The sequence below is a fragment of the Euleptes europaea genome, chromosome 7 (assembly GCF_029931775.1).
Source record: "Euleptes europaea isolate rEulEur1 chromosome 7, rEulEur1.hap1, whole genome shotgun sequence".
Taxonomy (NCBI): Eukaryota; Metazoa; Chordata; class Lepidosauria; order Squamata; family Sphaerodactylidae; genus Euleptes; species Euleptes europaea.
Genome location: NC_079318.1, coordinates 21870040 through 21890697, shown reverse-complemented (window position 1 = coordinate 21890697; position 20658 = coordinate 21870040). Strand labels below are relative to the sequence as shown.

Below are 20658 nucleotides of genomic sequence, written 5' to 3'. Positions count from 1 at the left end.
ATCAAAGGCACAGGTCTTTTTTCTTCTTCTTCAGGCATTTGGTAACCCTAAACACAAATGCTAAACAGTAATAAGAAATCTGCTTGCTAGCAGACATTCCGTCCTGGTTATTTTGCAGTAGATTTATTCACAGACATGTGCCCCAGCCTCTTGCTTGGAACATCAGACTAGAATATTCACAAGCAGATTTACTCACAGGTAAACCCTTCCATGTTGGGAGTTCCAATTGATGTGCTGAAATATGTATAAGGAAAAGTAGGCAGTGGAGAAACACAGTTTCCCAGGTTTGCTAAGAATGCTGTCAGACATTGCAAAAATTAGTCCGGAACTCCCCGATCAGCCAGAGAACAAAAAGCTTGGGCTCATTTGGAGTCTAAGGAAATATTACAAGAAACAAGTGTCCATTGCCAATAAAGAGGCTTTTTCATATTAAAAAATAATTTATTTACCTGTTTTCCCTGTACCTTCACGTTGTGGCAGCTTTTCATTTAGAGAACCTAGGTTGGAGCAAGGAGAAGGAGCCAGTAAGAAAACAGAGTCACCAGAATTGTACTCAAGATCCAAACCAATAAGCAGTAAAAGAGGGAAGTAACTACCGCAGCGACTTATTTAGTATGTTCAAACCGAGAAGGGGGGAACCACTACACCTGCACATGTCTTTTTACCAAATTCTACAGTGCTAAGCACATGGTTATGCCATGTTCAAGAGGAAATCTGACAACACTGCATGCATCCACATTTCCATCAGCAATCTAACACCTGTTTCTAAATTTCCATTTCGTCTCCCAAGGGATCAGTGGCTCTGGAATCTCTTTTAGTTGCCTAAATGTTGATATCTGGACAGGGAGAGCAGTAAAAATGCCTGTGTTGCATCTGGTATTTTTCAGGAGACAGTTTGGGGGGGATGGGAACATTTATCTTCATGCTGTCAAGGAAGTCCTTTTGATTTACTTGGTACCTCTCCAGTTGCCTTGTGTTCTTACAATACCAAAAGATGTGGGGTGGAGCTGCCTGGGAGAATCTGCAAGCTTTAAAAATGCTTAGTGCCATGCATCACGACTGAGGTGTTCGTGTAGGGTTTTAGCACTGGTAGATAACCATTCTTTTTTTTAAAAAATGTGGATAATATTATGCAGCCTCATTCATCCAAACAGTCTGGTATTGGAAACAATTGAAACCTGCAGGTAGTTAGACATGAATAGGGTCACGATCTCCATGGGGCATGGTTGAAAATGAATCAAATAAAAAATAATCAGGGATTTCAGGCAACCTGCAGATTACTGGGATAGGGTGCTAGATCAGGACCTGGGATACCCAAGTTAAAATCTTCTGCCAACTATGAAACTCGCTATGTGGCCTAACTACTTGGAGTCAGATCCTACATTTTCTTCTGCTCAAGCAAACAGCACTTTTGCTCTAGCAAGGTTTTTTTTTTAGTCAATTTCCCTCTCCTACTGCAGACCCCTGCTAGACCTCCACATAGTTCTTGAGAGTCTAGCAATCCATAGGATCACGATTTCTGAGATCACAGCCATGGGAAAGGAAATGCTACTATGGTTGCCAAGCTCCAGGTGGGGCCTGGAGATCTTCTGGAATTACAACTGATCTCCAGATTTCTCCTGGAGAAAATGGCTGCTTTGGAATGTGGAGTCTATGGCATTAGACCCTGCTAGGGTCCATCCCCTGGCTCCATCCCAAAATGTCCAGGAATATCCCAACTTGGGGTGGACAACCCTAGATGCTGCTTAGGATATGGTTCTTAGGATCCTCCCTATGCATTTGAGTTACTCTAATGAAGATTGAGGAGGACTATCAGGTAAGGAGACTACGGTAGTTCACTGAGGCATGACTTTTTAGGGTAAAGTCCAGGCATGACAGCTGCTGAAGATCGTATGAGAATATAGTTGAAAATTGAGTAGGGATTCTGCAAATTTTGCAGTGCACCTTTTTGGCAGCCCAACGTACTATGTTAGAAACACTTAGATCATGAGCCAAACACAGCTCCAGTTGAACCACACGAACAGCTGCCTAACAAGATTGTTCCAAAGCCATCTCTCATCTGATCAGGGGATCAGCTGGGAGATCCCCTGCAGCACCTAGCTTGTTAGTGTCGAACAGGTCGCAAACACCTGAGCAGCTTGTCAGTTAATCAGCTGCCTGAGTAGAAGTGGTGAACTGGCCATGAGCTGAACTAGCAGGCATTTGTATCTCTAGCCAGCCAAGCTCCATGGCTCATTATTTTAATAATTTCGCTGACCCAGACCAAAGAAGAGCCTTCTTCTTAGCTCGTATGAATGCCTTTCCATCGAAGGTCTTACTAGGTAGATTCAATCACATTCCATATCAGGAGAGACTCTGCCCCTGTGGTTCAGGATCTCCAGACTCGCTTATGCATATTATGTTGGAATGTCGCCTGGGTGAGGGCCTTCGTAATGACTGTCTGTTAGATTTGCTTGATACTGATTTAGTCAATAATAAAAGCCGAATGTTAACTGCTCTACTGTCCGATGTCAAGCCTGACACAACTGCCTCAGTTGCAAAAATTTTGGTAATGTTACTGAGACGGGGATCTTTGAAGCCTGCCTAATATTTCAAGTTGCTGCTGTGATGTGGTTTATCTAGAGACTGGTCAATGATCATGATTATCATTATATCACAGTCTGGCTGGATGGTTAGATTATTTTAATCCTTTATTTTAACCTTTTGTTTAATCCCAAAATATGGTACATTTTATATATTTCATACTTAATTGTATGGTATGTAGGGGCCCTGGTTTGTTCATCAGGGATTGGTGTGATCGGTTTTTGATCGTGAGAATCTGTATGAGCTGTCTTTTGTACTATGCCTATTAAATGTTATTGAATTGAACTGAATAGCAGGTGTTTGAGCATCTTCAAGATCGACAAGCCAGACCTAGCTAATTTATTCACTGGGAGATTTATGCAGGACGAGGGTGAGATTTAAGGAAGGGCTGGCTTTTACGCTCACTCTGAACCACAGAGCATTAATAACATGGGTGGGCATCTTTAAACAGATTAAACAAAATTAAGCGGTTAAAAAAATGGGATCGTGTCCCAGATAAATGCAGGAAATATCGTGGGGGGAGGGGAGTAGACCTGTGTATACACACACATCCACATAAGTAAGTGCAAGTTGGGCTGGAAAACCGCATATAAAACAATCATATTAAATTACATCTTGTAAAAGGGAGTGTAATTTCAGAATGACTTCAGAAGAATTTTGTTCTACGGCTTGTGATTTCCCCAAGTAATACACTTTGTGCTTGTTCCGGAGCTCAGTACTCAGCTGTCTCTCAAGTTAGAGCTTGCTGCAAGGGGTACCATTTTAGCTCCAAAGTTCAAAGTTTCCATAATTCAAAGCTGTAAATTTAACCTTGGCGGAACTGTGGCCACATGAAGGCTCAAGGATAGTTCTAGAAAATGAACACTCTACTGGAATATCCCTAGCCATATACAGCATATATTGCTGATTTATTTATTTTTTAAAATGATCTCTCTTATTTGAAAACCATATTGAGTTATAACTCAAACGGATTCCAACGCAGGATTCATTTGCATACAGTCTTGCAAATGCGTGCATGTCCTAGGGTTGCCAGGTGCCCGCTGGTGGCAGGCAAACCCCTGGCAATTTGCCCCTCTGCCAGCCGACCACCTGACGGTCGGTGGGCAAATGGGCACGCGTGCATGCAGATTGCACACGTCCGCCTCGCGAGGGGCCTTATACCTCTTAGTTTGAGTGGTAAAGGGCTGCTTTACCACTCAAACTTAGAGGTATAAGCTCCCTTGCGAGGCGGCACTTCTGGTTCTAAACTGGAGGTGACAAGCAGGCATCGGCGCGTATGCACGCGTTCACGCTACAGCCTCCCGCCGGAGGAGAAGAAGGACCTGGCAACCCTAGCATGTCCTGAATGGAGGAGAAAATGGGCTTTTACCACATGATGGTTTGAGGAATAATCTTCCTCATTATTACAGCTATCAAAGAGGCAGTTTTATTATTATGTGTCTATCAACAAGTTATGGATCACTACTCTAGTTTAAACTTTGTGGTTTTGTATGAGCTATAACATCTAATCAGTTTCATCCGTAGACATAATTGCTTCAAAAGCAATTCACGGTTAACAGTTTTGCAAAGCCCGTGCTTTAAAACAAAATCATGAAATGAGAGTTGCCCTCCAGTACCCTGAGGGCAGAACCTGCCTACAGCGATATTTTGAATTTCCCACTGCAAGGCTTATGAATTTGAGTTCCAAAACATGGATGACTCCTTCAGTTGTGTTTTTCCTAAATGAAAATGAAAGGCTGACACTTGGCTTGTAGAGTTTATGTATATTGCAATTTTCTGAGAAGATGTGGATTATAAAATGGCATGCCTCTAGGTATTTTCAGAAATGCTTATTGCCACCAAAGGCCTTTAATCTAAACCCGGGGCCCTGCTCTTCTATTGCCCTGAGCTTTGGGAGGCATCTGTTTGCAAGGAAGAAGCAGAATAACAGCCCATTCCTGAGCTGAGGCATACGGGGACGGCGGGGAAGAGGCGCAGTGGTGCCTCTTCCTAAGCTTTTTCCCTGATGCTGTTAAATTTTTAAAAAGCTGTTTCACGGCTTTTTTCTGTTTAACTGGGGCTTTTCACTCCATTGAAAACAGTGAGGCTGAGTCTGCTAAATAGCAGGCGTGGCAATGCTGTTCCGGCCTCCAGCGCAAGTGGCCGAAAGTGGTGAGGAAGCCACCCAAGGCACTGTCCCGCGGTGCTCAGCCGCCGGCGGGACTGGCCTCGCCGCCAGCGTGAATACGTGTAACCGCGTGATTACACGCATTTATGCCGGCAGCCAGGTCACACCACCTCCTATACATTTTCAGCCCCGTTCTCAGGAATGGGCTGTAAGGGTGCTTAACCTCCTCTTTCTCTCAGCTATGACTTTTCCACCAGTGGGGAGATGTGTGCTCCCCCTCCCCAGGACTGGAGGAAAGCAGCTGCAGGAGGAAAAACAAGGGTGGTGGGAAAGTTTCAGAAATTCAGCTTTTCTGTATCCCATGTAGTCCTAACCTTATGCATCTCAGCCCTGATCCATGCATGCCCATGTGGCATGACTACTGCTTCTGTGTGGATGAGATCCCACACTGTTGCAATAATGCCTGGAGCCAGGAATGACGCCAGTTATGTAGATGACATGGTTCCCAGAAGCAGCAATTATTCCACAGAGCTGGAACTCAGATTACTTGAGGGATCTTTTCTTTTTTTAAGTCAAGCATGACTTTAATGAATGAATGCCGTCTTCTCAAAGCACTATGTGATTGGTAGCAATTACACTATTGCAAATAGGCCCATATTAAGGGTACGGTCATCCAACAACCTGGAATTATCCTACCTCTGGGATATGTCAGTTGTTGCCCCTCTTGTTTCAGAACTGCAGAGCTAAAGCTGAATCATTGTCCTGTCAAACCACCGATTCCATCTGCTTGAGCAACGGAGCAAAGCTGATGAAGTGATTTCCAACATAGGCTTTTTGCTTTGGGGAAGGGAGTAGGAAATGTGTCTCTCTTTTCTCTTTTCTAGGAGACATCAGTGTGGATAATTGTCATGCAGATGCATCCTGGCGATTACTGGTATCTCCTGTTATGCACAGATAATGTTGTCTCTCTTTTCCGTACTCTTCTTAACATTCTAACGTATTTATGGGATCCAACTTTATAGGACTCACAGTCAGTTGAAAAACTAACTGGCAAGTATCACTGATCCTTTCACAGCAATCATGTCTTCTTTTCAAGTACAATCCAGCTGTCTAGCATGTGTGAACATAACTCACTGATCTGAAGTCATTTGAGTTTTGCACAGAAGATATATTAAATGAGAACCTTTTAAATACTATCAATGGGACAGACTTATGCAGACTTATGAATTAAGGTTCATCCAAATCCAAGGTTCATAGCTGCATTCAAATGTTAGAAAACCATATGGAATCTAAAGAGAAGACCATTCAATCCAGTGTGAGACTAAACAGCCAACAATGGCAGAAAACAGTAGCTTTCTTCCCATGCTAAATCTATGACTCCAGCAACTTCCTTTATGGCACATATATTGGGGTTCTTGAATTCCATGTGGAAAAGAAGCATCTATAGCTCACTTACAACATATATAAAAAGAGTTATAAAGAATAACAGCCCATTCCTGGGGGAGGGTTTACCATGATGGCCAGGACGGCACAGCTGAGAAGTCTCCTCAGAGGCTTCCCGGCCACCATGAAGGAGGAAAAAGCCCATGGGGAAAGTGGGCCTGCGCCACCAAAAATGGCGGTGCAGGACTGCCGGCATCCTAGTAAGCATTCCTGGGGTGAAAGGAGTTTGGAAGCTGCCTAAAGGCAGCTCTGCCCCTCAGAACGTCTCCCGGGGTGCTGGTGCAGGGACTTGTGCCAGGAGAACACCTGAGGGGGGCTGTGCCGGAGTCCAAAGGCCACACTACTGCCGCGGTCCAGGGGTGCTGGCGTAAGTGGCCCCACGCCGGCATCCATGCCAGTTTGCACAGCGCGAGTGGCACAGCGCGAGTAGGGGTCACGCCACCTCCTAAGGCGATTCGGCCTCCAGCCTCAGGAATGGGCTGTAAGTCCTTCATTGACAATATATGTTTTACCTGGGCAACGAGGAGTTTTATGTGCTACGGCTGTACCACTGATTGGACGACCATTTGGAGTAACACACCAACAATAGCCTGTATAAACGTGGCACTGAACCTATAAGGAAACAAGAGCAAGCATATAAAACTGAGACTGCATATTTTAATATCTCAGAGATCCGTTAATGTTTATCCTGAGTGAGCACCTACAAATACAGAATTTTCTTGTAACCTTTCAATATTATTTTTTATTATTTTTTTCCAATTTGTACCCCACTCTATTTTCTGGCCAGGGCCAGAAAATATACTATTCCCAGTCATTTGCCACAATCAACTTTTACTGGTTTCCACTTGTTCCTATTCTATGGGATAAAGTAAAAGGAATGCACTCTGGAACACAGCAGCAAAGGGAAAATGCCAGACACTCAGCCCAGTTTCTGTGATCATGAGGGACACGGTCAGCCTTCATCCAGGGATGCTCCATCGAGACTGCAGTCCTTTCTCCTGCATAGCGAAATGGCCACCATGAACTTATACAGGGTAGAGACCATATACATTCGACCCTATAAATTCACGCATACTCATTTTACTTCATTGTAAAGAGCCCAATGGCACAGAGTGGTCAGCTGCAGTACTGCAGTCCAAGCCCTGCTCACAACCTGAGTTCGATCCTGATGGAAGTTGGTTTCAGGTAGCCTGCTCAAGGTTGACTCAGCTTTCCATCCTTCCGAGGTTGGTAAAATGAGTACCCAGTTTGCTGGGGGTAAAGGGAAGATGACTGGGGAAGGCACTGGCAAACCGCCCCGTAAAAAAGTCTGCCTAGGAAACATCAGGATGTGACGACACCCCATGGGTCAGGAATGACCCGGTGCTTGCACAGGGGACCTTTACCTTTACCTTTTACTTGCTTTAAAACATGAATACTGAAGTGTTAACATGACAACATTGTGCTTCTAAGTCAGCCTGAACGTAGAGGCATGCCAAAGAAAGAATCAAAATGTTCAGTCAACCTGGCTGTAAGTGCCATCGTCATTGCATTCTGGTATAAACACTTGCTGGAACTCCTTGCGGGCTTGTTCCTGAGTGTATTTCCTCTCTGCCACACATCTCGAAACATCTAACGGGAGAGAGCAAAAACAGATGATAAAGTGTTAGAGCCTTTGTGAAATATAAAAGAGTGTCTTGGAATAGAGGAGGGTACAAGTGATGTTGAGTGTACAAGTTGGCAGTATACCATATTCTGCTCGGCCATCTGCCTGTTGCTGGAAGGATGACACTAGTTAGGAAACTGAAGTCAAAACCACAAAGGACATTCTGGTGAGACTAATTTCCTGATTTTTATGTTAAGCTTTGCACAAAATGTAAGGATTCCAACTCTCAAGGCAACCAAATTTTACCCAATAAGCCACCCTCAAAACTTGAAGGCGCTTCCACAGTAGGCCTTAAGGTAGTACAGTAGGTTTGCCAATCTCCAGGTGGAGCCTGGAGATCCTCTGGGATTACAACTGATGCCCAGAATACCGAGATCAGCTCCCATGGAGACAATGGCTGCTTTGGAGGGTGGACTCTATGGCATCACATCCCTGCTGAGGTCCTTCCCCTCCCCAGGCTCCACCCCAAATTTCCAGAAATTTCCCAGTTGGCAATCCTATGGGAACTGCTATCAGAAAAAACGAGTGAGAAAATCTAGTGCTCCCAAGAGCTCTCTCTGGATCGTAGTCCAAGGTGCTTCTGCTTCCCAATGAGAGGTTGCAGGGGGTGTCTGAAAAGCATCTGGTGTAGAAACCGTGCTGAAGCAACAGGAATCGTGGTCTGATGGAAGACCTCCTGGGAACTCTACATATGCTGCCTGGGGTTCGTGGGGGCAAGGCAAGATCGAAAGGTCTAAATAAATAAATAAACTTTATCGGCTAACCTTTGAGGAAAAGCAAGTCTAGGATTACCCTGTTGTTCTGTTATGTCCAGTAGCGGACTGGGTCTAAAAATATTGGTTGCCAGGAGACAAAGGGGGCCCACCCACAACTATAAGGCTATCATTTAATGTTATAAGCAATAAATAAAATTTTCAAAACATACATAAGTGGGGAAAAGGTACAATTAATTTTTTTGCGAAATAAATGTGTATTTTTTTAGCAATTACAGTGTGAATATATTGTACATATTACTGGCAGTATACAGTAGATACTAAAGGTAAATACAGAGTTTTTTAATTGAATTTTTAATTGTTTTAATTTTAAATAAATAATTTTAAATAAATCTATTGTTTTAAATGACTAAAAGGTCATTAACATTTTAAACATATTGTCTAATGTTTAGGGTTGCCAACTACCAGGTACTAGCTGGAGATCTCCTGCTATTACAACTGATCTCCAGCCGACAGAGATCAGTTCACCTGGAGAAAATGGTCGCTTTGGCCATTGCACTCTACGGCATTGAAGTCTCTCCCATCCTGAAACCCCGCCCTCCTCAGGCTCCGCCCCCAAAACCTCCCGCAGGTGGTGAAGAGGGACCTGGCAACCCTACTAATGTTTTAGGGGGCTTACAGGGCCTACTTGCCATCAGGCAAGCTGACTCAATGGCCAGTCCACTACTGGTTATGTCTAATGATGCGCAAGCACTTGCCAGTTCAACCCACATCATGCCACCCAGTTGCAAGCGGAGAACTGATTGTTCAGCATACATTTTTTAACAGTATGGAGGCATACATCCACAAACGTCAGTAAACAGAGGAAGAAGTGCTACTGAGTCACCGATTACAACACATTTTCAACACATTTTCAAAGCAGGCATCCTTCCCCTCTGCCAGTGCCTGCAATTGTAAAAGAGTATAGGAAAACGTTCTGCTTGAAGGGAGACCCGCCGTTTGGGTGTCTCAGTGTGCTTCTGCTCCTTATGATCATGAATCTGCTTACCCCTCTATTTAATGATGTTTGTGGAAGTATGCCGCTGTAATTTCCCCCCTAGTTCCAGCTCTTTCACGCTAGTACACCATGGCCATTTTTGCATGGTAATTAGCAGCGCGTTCCAGGCTGAATTGTATATTTTTTTAAAAAAATCACGTTATTCCATCATTCCGGAATTGACTGCGAATCTGGCGCATACCTACTTCGCATTACTAAACAGCCCATTTAACACGACCTTTGGAGTTTGCCGCAAAGAATCCCCCTGAAGGAACCATGCAAAACAACAGAGGCAGGTTAGCTATGCACATGCTAATGGCTATGCAAACAGGAATGAAGGAGCAGGCGAGTGGGGGGTGGAATTTCTCCTTTTGCGCCAGGACTGTGAATAGGCATTTTTAAAGCTGCATTTTAAAAAAGAGCTTTGAGCGAGGATCAAAATTGACCACGCAAAAAAGACACATGTCATCAGGAGTAATGCCTAATAGTAGAAATAGTGCTGTGGTGTTACAAACAGCAATTTCAAAACAAACAAATGAATAAAATGAATACTCCGTTAGAATGGCAAGATCCAAAGAGTCAGCTGTCGAATAAGAGCAGTTGGTTTTTATACCCTGATTTTCTCTACCTTTAAGGAGTCTCAAACCAGCTTACAAATGCCTTTCCTTCCTCTCCCCACAACAGACACCTTGTGAGGTAGGTGGGGCTGAGAAAGTTTGGAGAGAGCTGTGACTGGGCCAAGGTTACCCAGCAGGCTTCATGTGGAGGAGTGGGGAAACCAACCCGGTTCACCAGATTAGTGTCCGCTGCTCATGTGAAGGAGTGGGGAATCAACCCCGGCTCTCCAGATTAGAGTCCAACGCTCTTAGATGAGAGTCCACTGCACTATGCTGGCTCTCTACTACTGAATAAACAGCTAGTGAAGAGGATCGATCCAACTTTGCCAAGAACCATTAAGGTGATCCAGTCAGGAGCTCACTTAGCATCTGTTTGATGGAATCGAGCGAGGTATGTTCACCTAGTGATTTGGTTCAAGTCAAAGTTCACAACATGCCTAGTTACGTCATGACATTTCTCTGACTTGGTAGAATACCGTAAAAGCTCACTGGATATGGATGTCAAGCGAAGTTGAGCGACACATTACAGAATTTGACATTTTTGGCAGGAAGCCCCTGTTTCTGAAAACGTCAAACATGGATGCAGTGCTAGAAACGGAGAGCTCTAGAACTTAACTCTGAATTCATATTGATAGCTATTACTGATTTCAGCCAAAATGTTGCTGACGACTTTGTTCAGTATAACACAATCTGAATTGGATAAAGAATTTCTAATAATTATGAATCAAAAAGAATATATTAGCAGCATGCAAGGTTATTTTGAGTGGGTTCTTCAATTCTCACTGTAGGCTCTTGCTCTTGTCAGGCTATGCTATGGTAAGATTTGCCCTGTCAAATTTTTCTGAAAAAATAAAATACAATGATTTAAACCAGCTTTCATACCATATGTCTTTATCCTAAGCTTATAAGATTGCTTATACGTTACTTACTAACATGTGGTTTTAATGTAGTGAGTGTTTTAACTGAAAATAAATCTCTCCTTTGGTGGACTTCTGTCTTCATTTTTACTACAGCATGTGGTTTGAATGTCAAGAGGAAAAGTGATCGAAATTCCAGTACATAAGGGCTACAGACCTCCACACACTTGCTTAGGAGCAAGACCCATTGAGATGAATGAGGGCTGAATTGGCTCCAAGATCTCTACTCAGTGCTGAGAGATTTATAAATCATTTCTTATATAGGAACTATTGTAGAAGGATGCCAGAGGGAGGAATTCCTACAGATTTCTCCTGGCTGAAGTATCCCTCTTGACAGTTTATCAAAGAATTCAGAGAGTATATAGAGAGGAACATGGCTGGGGGTTTCTAGGATTATTCAAGCATAAAGGTCAAGGTCAAGGTCCCCTGTGCAAGCACCAGGTCATTCCTGACCCATGGGGTGACGTCACATCTGGACGTTTCCTAGGGGGTGGTTTGTCAGTGCCTTCCCCAGTCATCTTCTTTTTACCCCCAGCAAGCTGGGTACTCATTTGACCGAGCTTGGAAGGATGGAAGGCTGAGTCAACCTTCAGCCGGTGACCTGAAACCGACTTCCGTTGTGATCGAACTCAGGTCGTGAGCAGAGCTTGGACTGCAGTACTGCAGCTTACCACTCTGCGCCACGGGGCTCCTATTCAAGCATAGGAAACACCTAATAGCAGGAACTGAACTACTTCTTTCTGCCCCATGGCAAAGGTTATTGAAATGTTTTATCAGCTAAGGTCATAGGTTTGAAAACCTATGGAGAGCCCTTACTGACACCTACCAATGAGGGTGTGGTACTCCCTTTTCCCTCTGTTGGCCTTCAGCAGCCATGACCAAGTACTGTCTCCCACTCTTCCTCACAAGCCACATCTCCCACTGCAGTGTGGAAATTAAAGATAAAGCAGTTACCTGGGTAGTCAACTTATTTGCAGGGTGCAAATTCAGAGGAATTCTGGGGAGATTCTACAGTGCATTTTCACTAGTTCACATGGGGCAATGGCTGGTACAAGAAAACAAGATGGCACTGAGAAGAACTTGTGATAGTGGTCTTTGATTCAACAAAATTTACAAATCACTGGTTTAATGCATCAAAGTGTATGGTATGGGTAGGACAAAGAGAGAGAGAGAGAGAGATACTGATGGAGGGAGGGGAGAGGAAAATGACATTGACAAGATACCAACAATCTGTGCTCCAGATTGTGTCTGAAGACCCACCCACTATGCCACGTATCAATCAGCATGGGTGTCTTGCAGTTCTCAGATGCAAAGAACACTAAGGCCTTTTATGCAGGTACATTTCCCAGCGGTCACCTCCCTGACTGCTTTGGGGCTTCCTTTGGCTTATACATGCCTTTTCTGCCCAACAGAGGTCACCTCGCTCTCTCCTCACGTTTTGCCCAGGTTTTCCAGATGCTGTTTTATCCAGAATCTGGAAAATATGGGCAAAACGCGCGGGGAGGCGACCTCTGTTGGGCGGAAAAGGCATATATAATCCAAAGGAAGCCCCGAAGCAGTCGGGGAGGTGACCGCTGGGAAATATCCCTTAATAAAAGACCTAAGGAAAAATAACATGCACAGCAAACATTGTAATCCGCATAATTTGTAATTTAATAGTTTAGTTTCTTGCTTTAATTTTATGCATAGGAATGCTCAAACACCTGCCAGTTTGACTCAGTTCCTGTTCACCAGTGGTGATCAGTGGCCAATTAACTGATGAAGTGTTTCAGATGTTCACAGCCTGTTAGCGTGTATTCACAGGAGCAGGCTACTTGCAGCCACCCAGAACCCAACTCTTGGATGATGAGGGATCAGCCGGGAGTCAGCTTCTGATCTGCTTGGGAAAGTTTGCTCTGTACTCAGGAAAGGGGTTTTTTTGGGTGTGTGTGTGTGTGTGTGTCAAAAATCAACTTCCAGCGGATCAGCTGGAAGTGGTTCTTTTCATCTCCCATTATGTATCCTTTGCTGACTCCCAGACTTGCTGAGATGCAGCAAATTTAGGGGGTGGGCTGATCAAAAGCTCCGCTGATTTCACTTCATTTCTCTCCTGTCCAAGCTGTCAGCTTAGGCTGCAGAGAAAAAGAGAGGTACCAGCTCTTTACCACCTCCTTTTTGCAATGCACAGATTAAAAGCTTTGCACTTGTCCCCACCAGGGCTGCCAGCCCTCTGCTACCATTTCCCACCACCATTCTGAGTAGTGGGGTGGGGGGGGGATATAACAAAAGGTTGTTCATTCTACCAGTTTCTGGCAGACCCTAGAGAGGTATGATATCACTTCCAGGTTTTCTCTGAGAGTGATATCACATTATCGCCAATGGCCATTCCTCATTTCCCCAGTCTTAGGCTCCTGCTGGTTGCCAGGCCCTGCTGGCAACCCGGTCCCCACTCTGATTGAAGACAGGGCAAGAAAACTCCTTGTTTTACAATGCAGAGATTAAAATCATTGGAGAAATGACGTCTTCTTATCCTCCATGTTGCAAAGCAGAGATCGAAAGCAGTGCTTCTGTCTGTGGCCAGCTTGGATGAGTGGGTGGAAAGAGCTCCCCTTTGCATCTTTGCCATGTAGGTATTTTGCTGATGAGGCAAAGTGGCAAGAACCTCACTTACAGCTGATTTCTCCATAAAAATGCTAAGAACAAGTCATGGCAGACCAGTGGGAGAGTTTTTAAAAAGGAAAACAAGCATTAGCAAATATGAGACAGGGGTTCCAGAATCGACTGCATTGTGCTCCATCAAAACTATGGAGGCTTGCAGAATCTGGACGTCCAGTATGAACCCAGAAGCTTAACTTGGCTAAGCCTTTCACGGGTATGCCTTGGTGCCTAAAGCCTATATAATTTATGTATGCTGACTTGGAAGTAAGTTCCATCGTTTTCAACAAGGTTTAATATTGAGTAAGTATTCACAGGATGCAGCCTTAGTATGTGCCACAATTATTAGCATTTAATTTAAGATGCTGTCAGGCAGGGGTGTTAAACATAAGGCTTGTGGGCCGTATCTGGTCCCTTGAGAGCTCTTATCCAGTCCGTGAGCCAGCCGAGGCAGCCACCCCCCTCTCAATCTGGGCTGGCGAGGCATGGCCTGGCCCGACCAAGTGACATTTGTGTCAAATCCGGCCCTCTCAACAATTGAGTTCGACACCCCTGGTGTAGGGTCTTCCTTTCCTTTCCTTTTATTTCAAGCTCATCTGACCAAAGATCTTGAGTGCAACATACACAAGACAAAAACAAAATTTACAATATTATAGAATGTTAAAATATTAAAAAGATACATAAGATAAAAACAAAATTTACATCATAGAGTGATAGAATATTATAAACAATATGGCTTTAAAATCTTGGAATTCATAAATTACTTTAAAATTACAAGTATAAATAAATAGATAAATATCTTTATAGGGAGCAATATAGACAGTGTGTGTGTGTGTGTGTGTGAAGTGCCGTCAAGTCGCAGCCGACTTATGGCGACCCCTTTTGGGGTTTTCATGGCAAGAGACTAACAGAGGTGGTTTGCCAGTGCCTTCCTCTGCACAGCAACCCTGGTATTCCTTGGTGGTCTCCCATCCAAATACTAACCAGGGCTGACCCTGCTTAGCTTGATAATATTTCTGTTTAGCACATTTTAACTTTATCATGACTTTAAAGACAGGACTATTGCCAAATATTTGGTGACACCTCTAGTTATTTCTGGGTCTGGGTCTCCCATCAGTAATGAAACCACCCAGGGCTGGGTGTAGGGTCTTCAATATTTCAGCATACAGCAATCCAATGGACAAATTGGAAAGGTATGAAAAGTGTGAAACATGACTTATGATGGGCCCAGCAGTTTATTGCATTGTTCCTTTACATCTTCAACGACAGCCTCAGAAGGAAGATCATTATTATTTATAATGTTTTCAAATGAGAAATTGAGGGTGGGCAGGACAAGGTTCAGTTCCCAGCCCATACGTATAGGTGACCCCCTCAGACTTTCAAATGTCCATGTGTTGACTGTTTCTCATATAAAAAAAAAATCTAAGAGATATTCAGCACCCATCTAAATGAATAGCATTTGCAAACACATGCACACCAAAAAGGGTTGCTAACTGAGGGTGGCAAGCAGCTGATAATTTCTGGATTTTTTTTTTTAATCTACTGTACTCTGGGTTGCAACAAAGAATCAATTATCATAGCTGGAGCTGCTGGCATCTAAACAGAGCCCAGCTCTGTGTAATTCCCATTTGCAGTCACTCAGCAATTTAGATATTTACCAAAGCTTTGTGCTAAAGTCAGGAATGTTTTACTGGAATCTTCACCTTTTTTTTTTTGGCACCAGCATAAAACCTGGGAATCTTGCCTAGTTTTGATTCTGTTTCAAAAATCCCCATCCCTCAACTGCTGTGAAAAGCCTGCGAAGTGACCTGGGGACAATTTATCAGCAGGTCTTGATCTTATACAATTCTGAACACACTGGACCAACACCTACAAAGGATTTAATAAGCACCTTGGCCTTCTTTATATACATAACAGGCTGGTGGAGACGGGATATGGCATCCCCCTTCAGTGGCCAGGGGGACCTGTCAACCCCAGCTATGCGTGATATTTCTGGGCATCATTCAAAGCAGCCCTTCAAATAGGGTTGCCAGGTCCCTCTTCGCCACCGGCGGGAGGTTTTTGGGGTGGAGCCTGAGGAGGGCAAGGTTTGGGGAGGGGAGGGACTTCAGTGCCACAGAGTCCAATTGCCAGAGCAGCCATTTTCTCCAGGTGAACTGATCTCTATCGGTTTATTCACGGTGCAGCCCCTCTTTGTCTTCCATTATCCATCATGCAAAGTTTATCCATTTTTGCCTGAACATCAGTGATTAAGGCTTGTGTTTGTTGTCTCATTCTGTTTTTAATGGTTCCAGGCTCAAGGTTTTATAATTTGGGCTTTATTTATTTATGCTGATTAATATTTGTTTCTTTTTCATATATATATATATATAAAAAAAATAAAAAAATTTTGCTTGTAAGCTACCTCAAATGCCCCTTGAGACAGAAAGGTAGTGTATAATTTGTTTAAATAGATAAATAAATTTCAAAAGAGAACTGAGATACAAGAAGTTAGCTTTTCAGTAGCCAACAGGGAATATTTTTTTAGGATACTTCAGGAGTGTCAGATATTTACCTTATTTCAAAATGCCATAAGGCATAAAAGAGGTCATTTACTTTACAGCATTACAGCTTCATAAAACATACAGACCTCCATGGCCCTAAACTTATTTCAGGTGTGATGTCACATACATTTATGCCACTGTTATTGAGAAATAAAAGATAATTTGATGTCCTGATCTTTGGCTGAGGTGCCATAAGTTCCGAGCACAGCCATGAAACTTGGTAGGAGGAATGTAGTTGGCACTGTGTGGGAATCTGCTGGTCTTGCTGAAAGCCCAAGCGAAAAAATTCCCTTTTTGTCCAGAATCTGAATGCAAACTTGGCATATGTCCTTTGGCATCCAAGGGCTTTGAACCACCAAAAACAAATTTATGTGTAGAAGGGCTAAAATGTCTTTGGAGAAGTTAACCTGGTCTTGCTTCAAGCACCGCTTCTTCCAATCTATCCACTGGAGCTGTTCGACCAGGGAAAGAACTGTTGGCAACTGAACAATTCCTTTTGACGTTGCTCCAGAAAGAGAAATCTGTTTTCCTTCCACTAGACACTTCTGTTATAGATATTGCTCACACTGAGACAAGACACTGTCAGAGATGGCAGTGACCTGGGAATCGAAGGTGTGGGATAAAGAGGTGCCATCAAGCATTCAACCTCCATGTAAATTAACAGCTGAAGGGTGTAGGGAGGAAACAGCAAGGCTCTCACTTCTGTAGTGGCATGTACAATGCTACTTATGGAATAAAATTCTCCTCTTAATTCTAACAGGTGGTATCATGTAAGTATGTGTGTATCCTCTTATTAGAAATGGTTTTTTTTTTCCATTTCATTCTGTAATCCTTTCCATATCGACACCTGCAAAGGAACTCCCACATGCAGCAGAATATTCCGGGGAATGTGCACAGTTAATTCATGAATCAGTGTCCCCCACCCCTGAAATGTGGCACATTGGAACACACTCAACACCCTCCCATTGCTATATATTAGAAGAAGGAGAAGGAGGAGAAGGAGAAGAAGAGTTGGTTTTTATATGCTGACTTTCTCTAACACTTAAGGGAGACTCAAACCGGCTTACAATCACCTACCCCTCTCCTCCCCACAACAGACACCCTGTGAGGTAGGTGGAGCTGAGAGAGCTCTAACACAGCTGTGACTTGCCCAAGGTCACCCAGCTGGCTTCATGTGTAGGGGTGGGGAAACCAACCCGGTTCACCAGATTAGCCTCTGCCGCTAATGTGGAGGAGTGGGGAATCAAACCCAGTTCTCCAGATCAGACTCCACCGCTCCAAACCACTGCTCTTAACCACTACACGCTGGCTACACAATATAAGACTGGCCTTTTCTGTTGTTAAAGTTTGGCACTCAACCATTGTGTAAGGAGAGCATGCTACCCGCAATAGTCCCATTAGGTGCAGTAGTCATTTTGTGTGAACAGGATATGTATACTTTTACACCTTCCATATCTGTAACTGTGTACTGTAAAAGAAACAATCCAGGTATCCAATTGTGTGTACCGAAGCTGAAGATACACACGTTGCCCTCTTCGCACAAAATGGTGACTGCATATTGGAAGGATTGTGGGTAGCATGATATTCCAGTGGGAGAGCCAGCGTGGTGTAGTGGTTACACAAGCATGGTTAAGAGCAGTGGTTTGGAGCGGTGGACTCTGGTCTGGAGAACCGGGTTTGATTCCCCACTCCTCCACATGAGTGGTGGAGGCTAATCTGGTGAACTGGGTTTGACTCCCTACTCCTCTACATGAAGCCAGCTGGGTGACCTTGGGCTGGTCACACTCTCTCAGCTCCACCTACCTCACAGGATGTCTGTTGTGGGGAGGGGAAGGGAAGGTGATCGTAAGCCGGTTGGATTCTTCCTTAAGTGGTAGAGAAAGTTGCCTTATAAAAACCAACTCTTCTTCTTCTTCTTCTTCTTCTTCCCTTACATGTGGTTAAGGTGCCCAAATTTTAACAACTGGAAAGAGCTGTAGATATACACCAATCCAGCTACAGGCTTTTAGTAATGAGTAAGCTCCCAGCCCCCTGGTTTACCTTGCAATTGATTTGGTTATTTCAAACTTTCCTGGAGAGCTGTTATAACACACTCAGAATCTATTTTAGAATTATTTGAGAAAGGCTGAAAAGACCACACTGGAGGGAGCCCCCACTCCCCACTAATTCCTGCCCTTTCCCAAGGGTTAGTATTGTGAATAAGGGGTCCAGAAGCATCCCAAACTAAAGGAGTCAGTTCTTTAAGGCATGAATGCTTTGCCACTGGGACCCTGGGAAATTGAGTTTGCAATGTTTCACAGCTCAAACCACTGATCAGGGAGGAAGTGGGAATAGGGTTGCCAACCTCCAGGTACTAGTAAATCAAAACATGCGCACCTCTGTGCCTATACCGTACAGGTTAGGAAAACAGCACAGGATTAGGGTACAAATAAGCACAAAAGACGGAGTACAAAGTAGACAAAATCTAATGTGGTTATAATATGAGAGACAAAGTACAAAAGTGCACAGTCAACAACAGGTTCTAAGTGTACTATCCTATAAATATTTACATATGTACAAAGCATCCATGCAAGCTCTATGCAAGGCAAAAAATTGTCTGTCCTTCTAGGTAACAGAAAGTGTTACCTAGTGGCAAGTGGACTCTATGGGATTGACGTCCCTCTTCTCCCCAAACCCCACCCTCCTCAGGCTCCACCCCAAAAACCTCCCGCTGGTGGCGAAGAGGGACCTGGCAACCCTATCAACAGGTGTTTTTGTTGAGAAGAGTGATCTGCAAAACCATTTCTACTGTTTTAAATTATAACCCAGTTCTTGTGAAACACTTCCCCTATAACATTATGAAGTTGTATTCAAATCCATGGGACCTTTTTGAAAAGGAAATTATTAACAAGTGTAGAAGTCATTTTCTTTTTTCCTGCAGTTATAGCTGACATTCCTGTCTTTAGACTGTTTTAAAGAATACAAATGCTAAGGAAAACAAAGAATCATATTGCTGGCTGGGACTTCTTGGTCATTAAGACCCACCCGCTATATTGTGGCAGGAGTCAGACCTAAACTCTCTCTGACAGATGTTTATTTAAATATTGAAAACAGAGGAGGAATTATGAAGGTTACTCAGAATTCTTGGCTTTTGCATCTAGTACTCATATTCTGAGGATAATATATTCTCATATTTTTTTTATGATTTTGACCCCAGTGCATATACTACACTGGTCTTTTAAATAGATTCTGTGTTTTGAGCTTACTCGGGATTTGGCAGAAGACTATTTTTTTCATGAGTCCCACAAAAAGAAGAGGTAGAAGTGGAGGAAACTTACAACAAAACCATGTGTGCAGATGAGGAAGTTTGTGTCATGGAGTGCAGTTAAGGGAAAGGCTGGGAACCCAGAAAAAAATATATCCCTCTACTCAGCTGGTGACTTTTTGACTTCCTCCCACCTACTCTGGTGTCAGTTTATGTGAGCACTTTCTTGGATCCATGGATGACGAGATGTCAGAACACACATGAGATTATATTCATAGGCATCCCTTAAGAGTCTGCAGCCTTTCCCCTGCCTTGAGATCCTAATCAGTGGTAGCTGTTGAGGTGGTGTGGGAGACCCACTAAAAATCTGCTAGAGGGAAAGAAAGGTGCACACATAGGGTTGCCAACCTCCAGGTGGTGGCTCGGGATCTCCCACTATTACCACCGATCTCCAGGCGATAGGAATCAGTTCCCCTGGGGGAAATGGCTGCTTTGGCAATTGGACTCTATGGCATTGAAGTCCCTCCCCTCTCCAAATCCCACCCTCCTCAGACTCCACCCTCCAAAATCTCCAGGTATTTCCCCACCCAGAGCTGGCAACCCAGTGCACACAGCATGTTCTTAAAACATAGGAGAAACCTGGCTGTTCTCATTCTTGCAATTTTACTGAGAGATGCATGTATAATAGGGTTGCCTGGTCCCTCTTCGTCACCGGTGGATGATTTTTGAGGTGGAGCCTGAGGAGGGCGGGGTTTGGGGAGGGGGGACTTTAGTGCCATGGAGTCCAATTGCCAAAGTGGCCATTTTCTCCAGGTGAACTGATCTCTATCGGCTGGAGATCAGTTGTAATAGCAGGAGGTCTCCAGCTAGTAGAAGAAGAAGAGTTGGTGTTTATATGCTGACTTTCTCTACCACTTAAGGGAGAATCAAACCGGCTTACAATCACCTTCTCTTCCCCTCCCCACAACAGACACCCTGTGTGGTAGGTGGGGCTGAGAGAGCTCTAAGAGAGCTGTGACTGGCCCAAGGTCGCCCAGATGGCTTCATGTGTAGAAGTGGGGAAACAAATCCAGTTCACCAGCCTGTACCTGGAGGCTGGCAACCCTAATGTATCAGTGGACTGATACATTAGTGGCTGATACAAAGCACTGATACAAAGCAGTGGTTTGCCTGTTC

The 20658-nt window shown here is 43.9% G+C and overlaps 1 protein-coding gene across 1 annotated transcript in view; it reads right to left on the bottom strand.

Annotated features, from left to right (window-relative positions):
• Nucleotides 1-20658, bottom strand: part of SMOC2 (SPARC related modular calcium binding 2) — a 191197-nt gene that overhangs the window by 102043 nt on the left and 68496 nt on the right. The window contains exons 3-5 of the mRNA XM_056853320.1: nt 7638-7744; nt 6646-6745; nt 450-497 (exon numbers count right to left, since the gene is read on the bottom strand). Coding sequence (XP_056709298.1) covers nt 450-497; nt 6646-6745; nt 7638-7744 — 255 coding nt within the window. The remainder of the gene's footprint in view (nt 1-449; nt 498-6645; nt 6746-7637; nt 7745-20658) is intronic.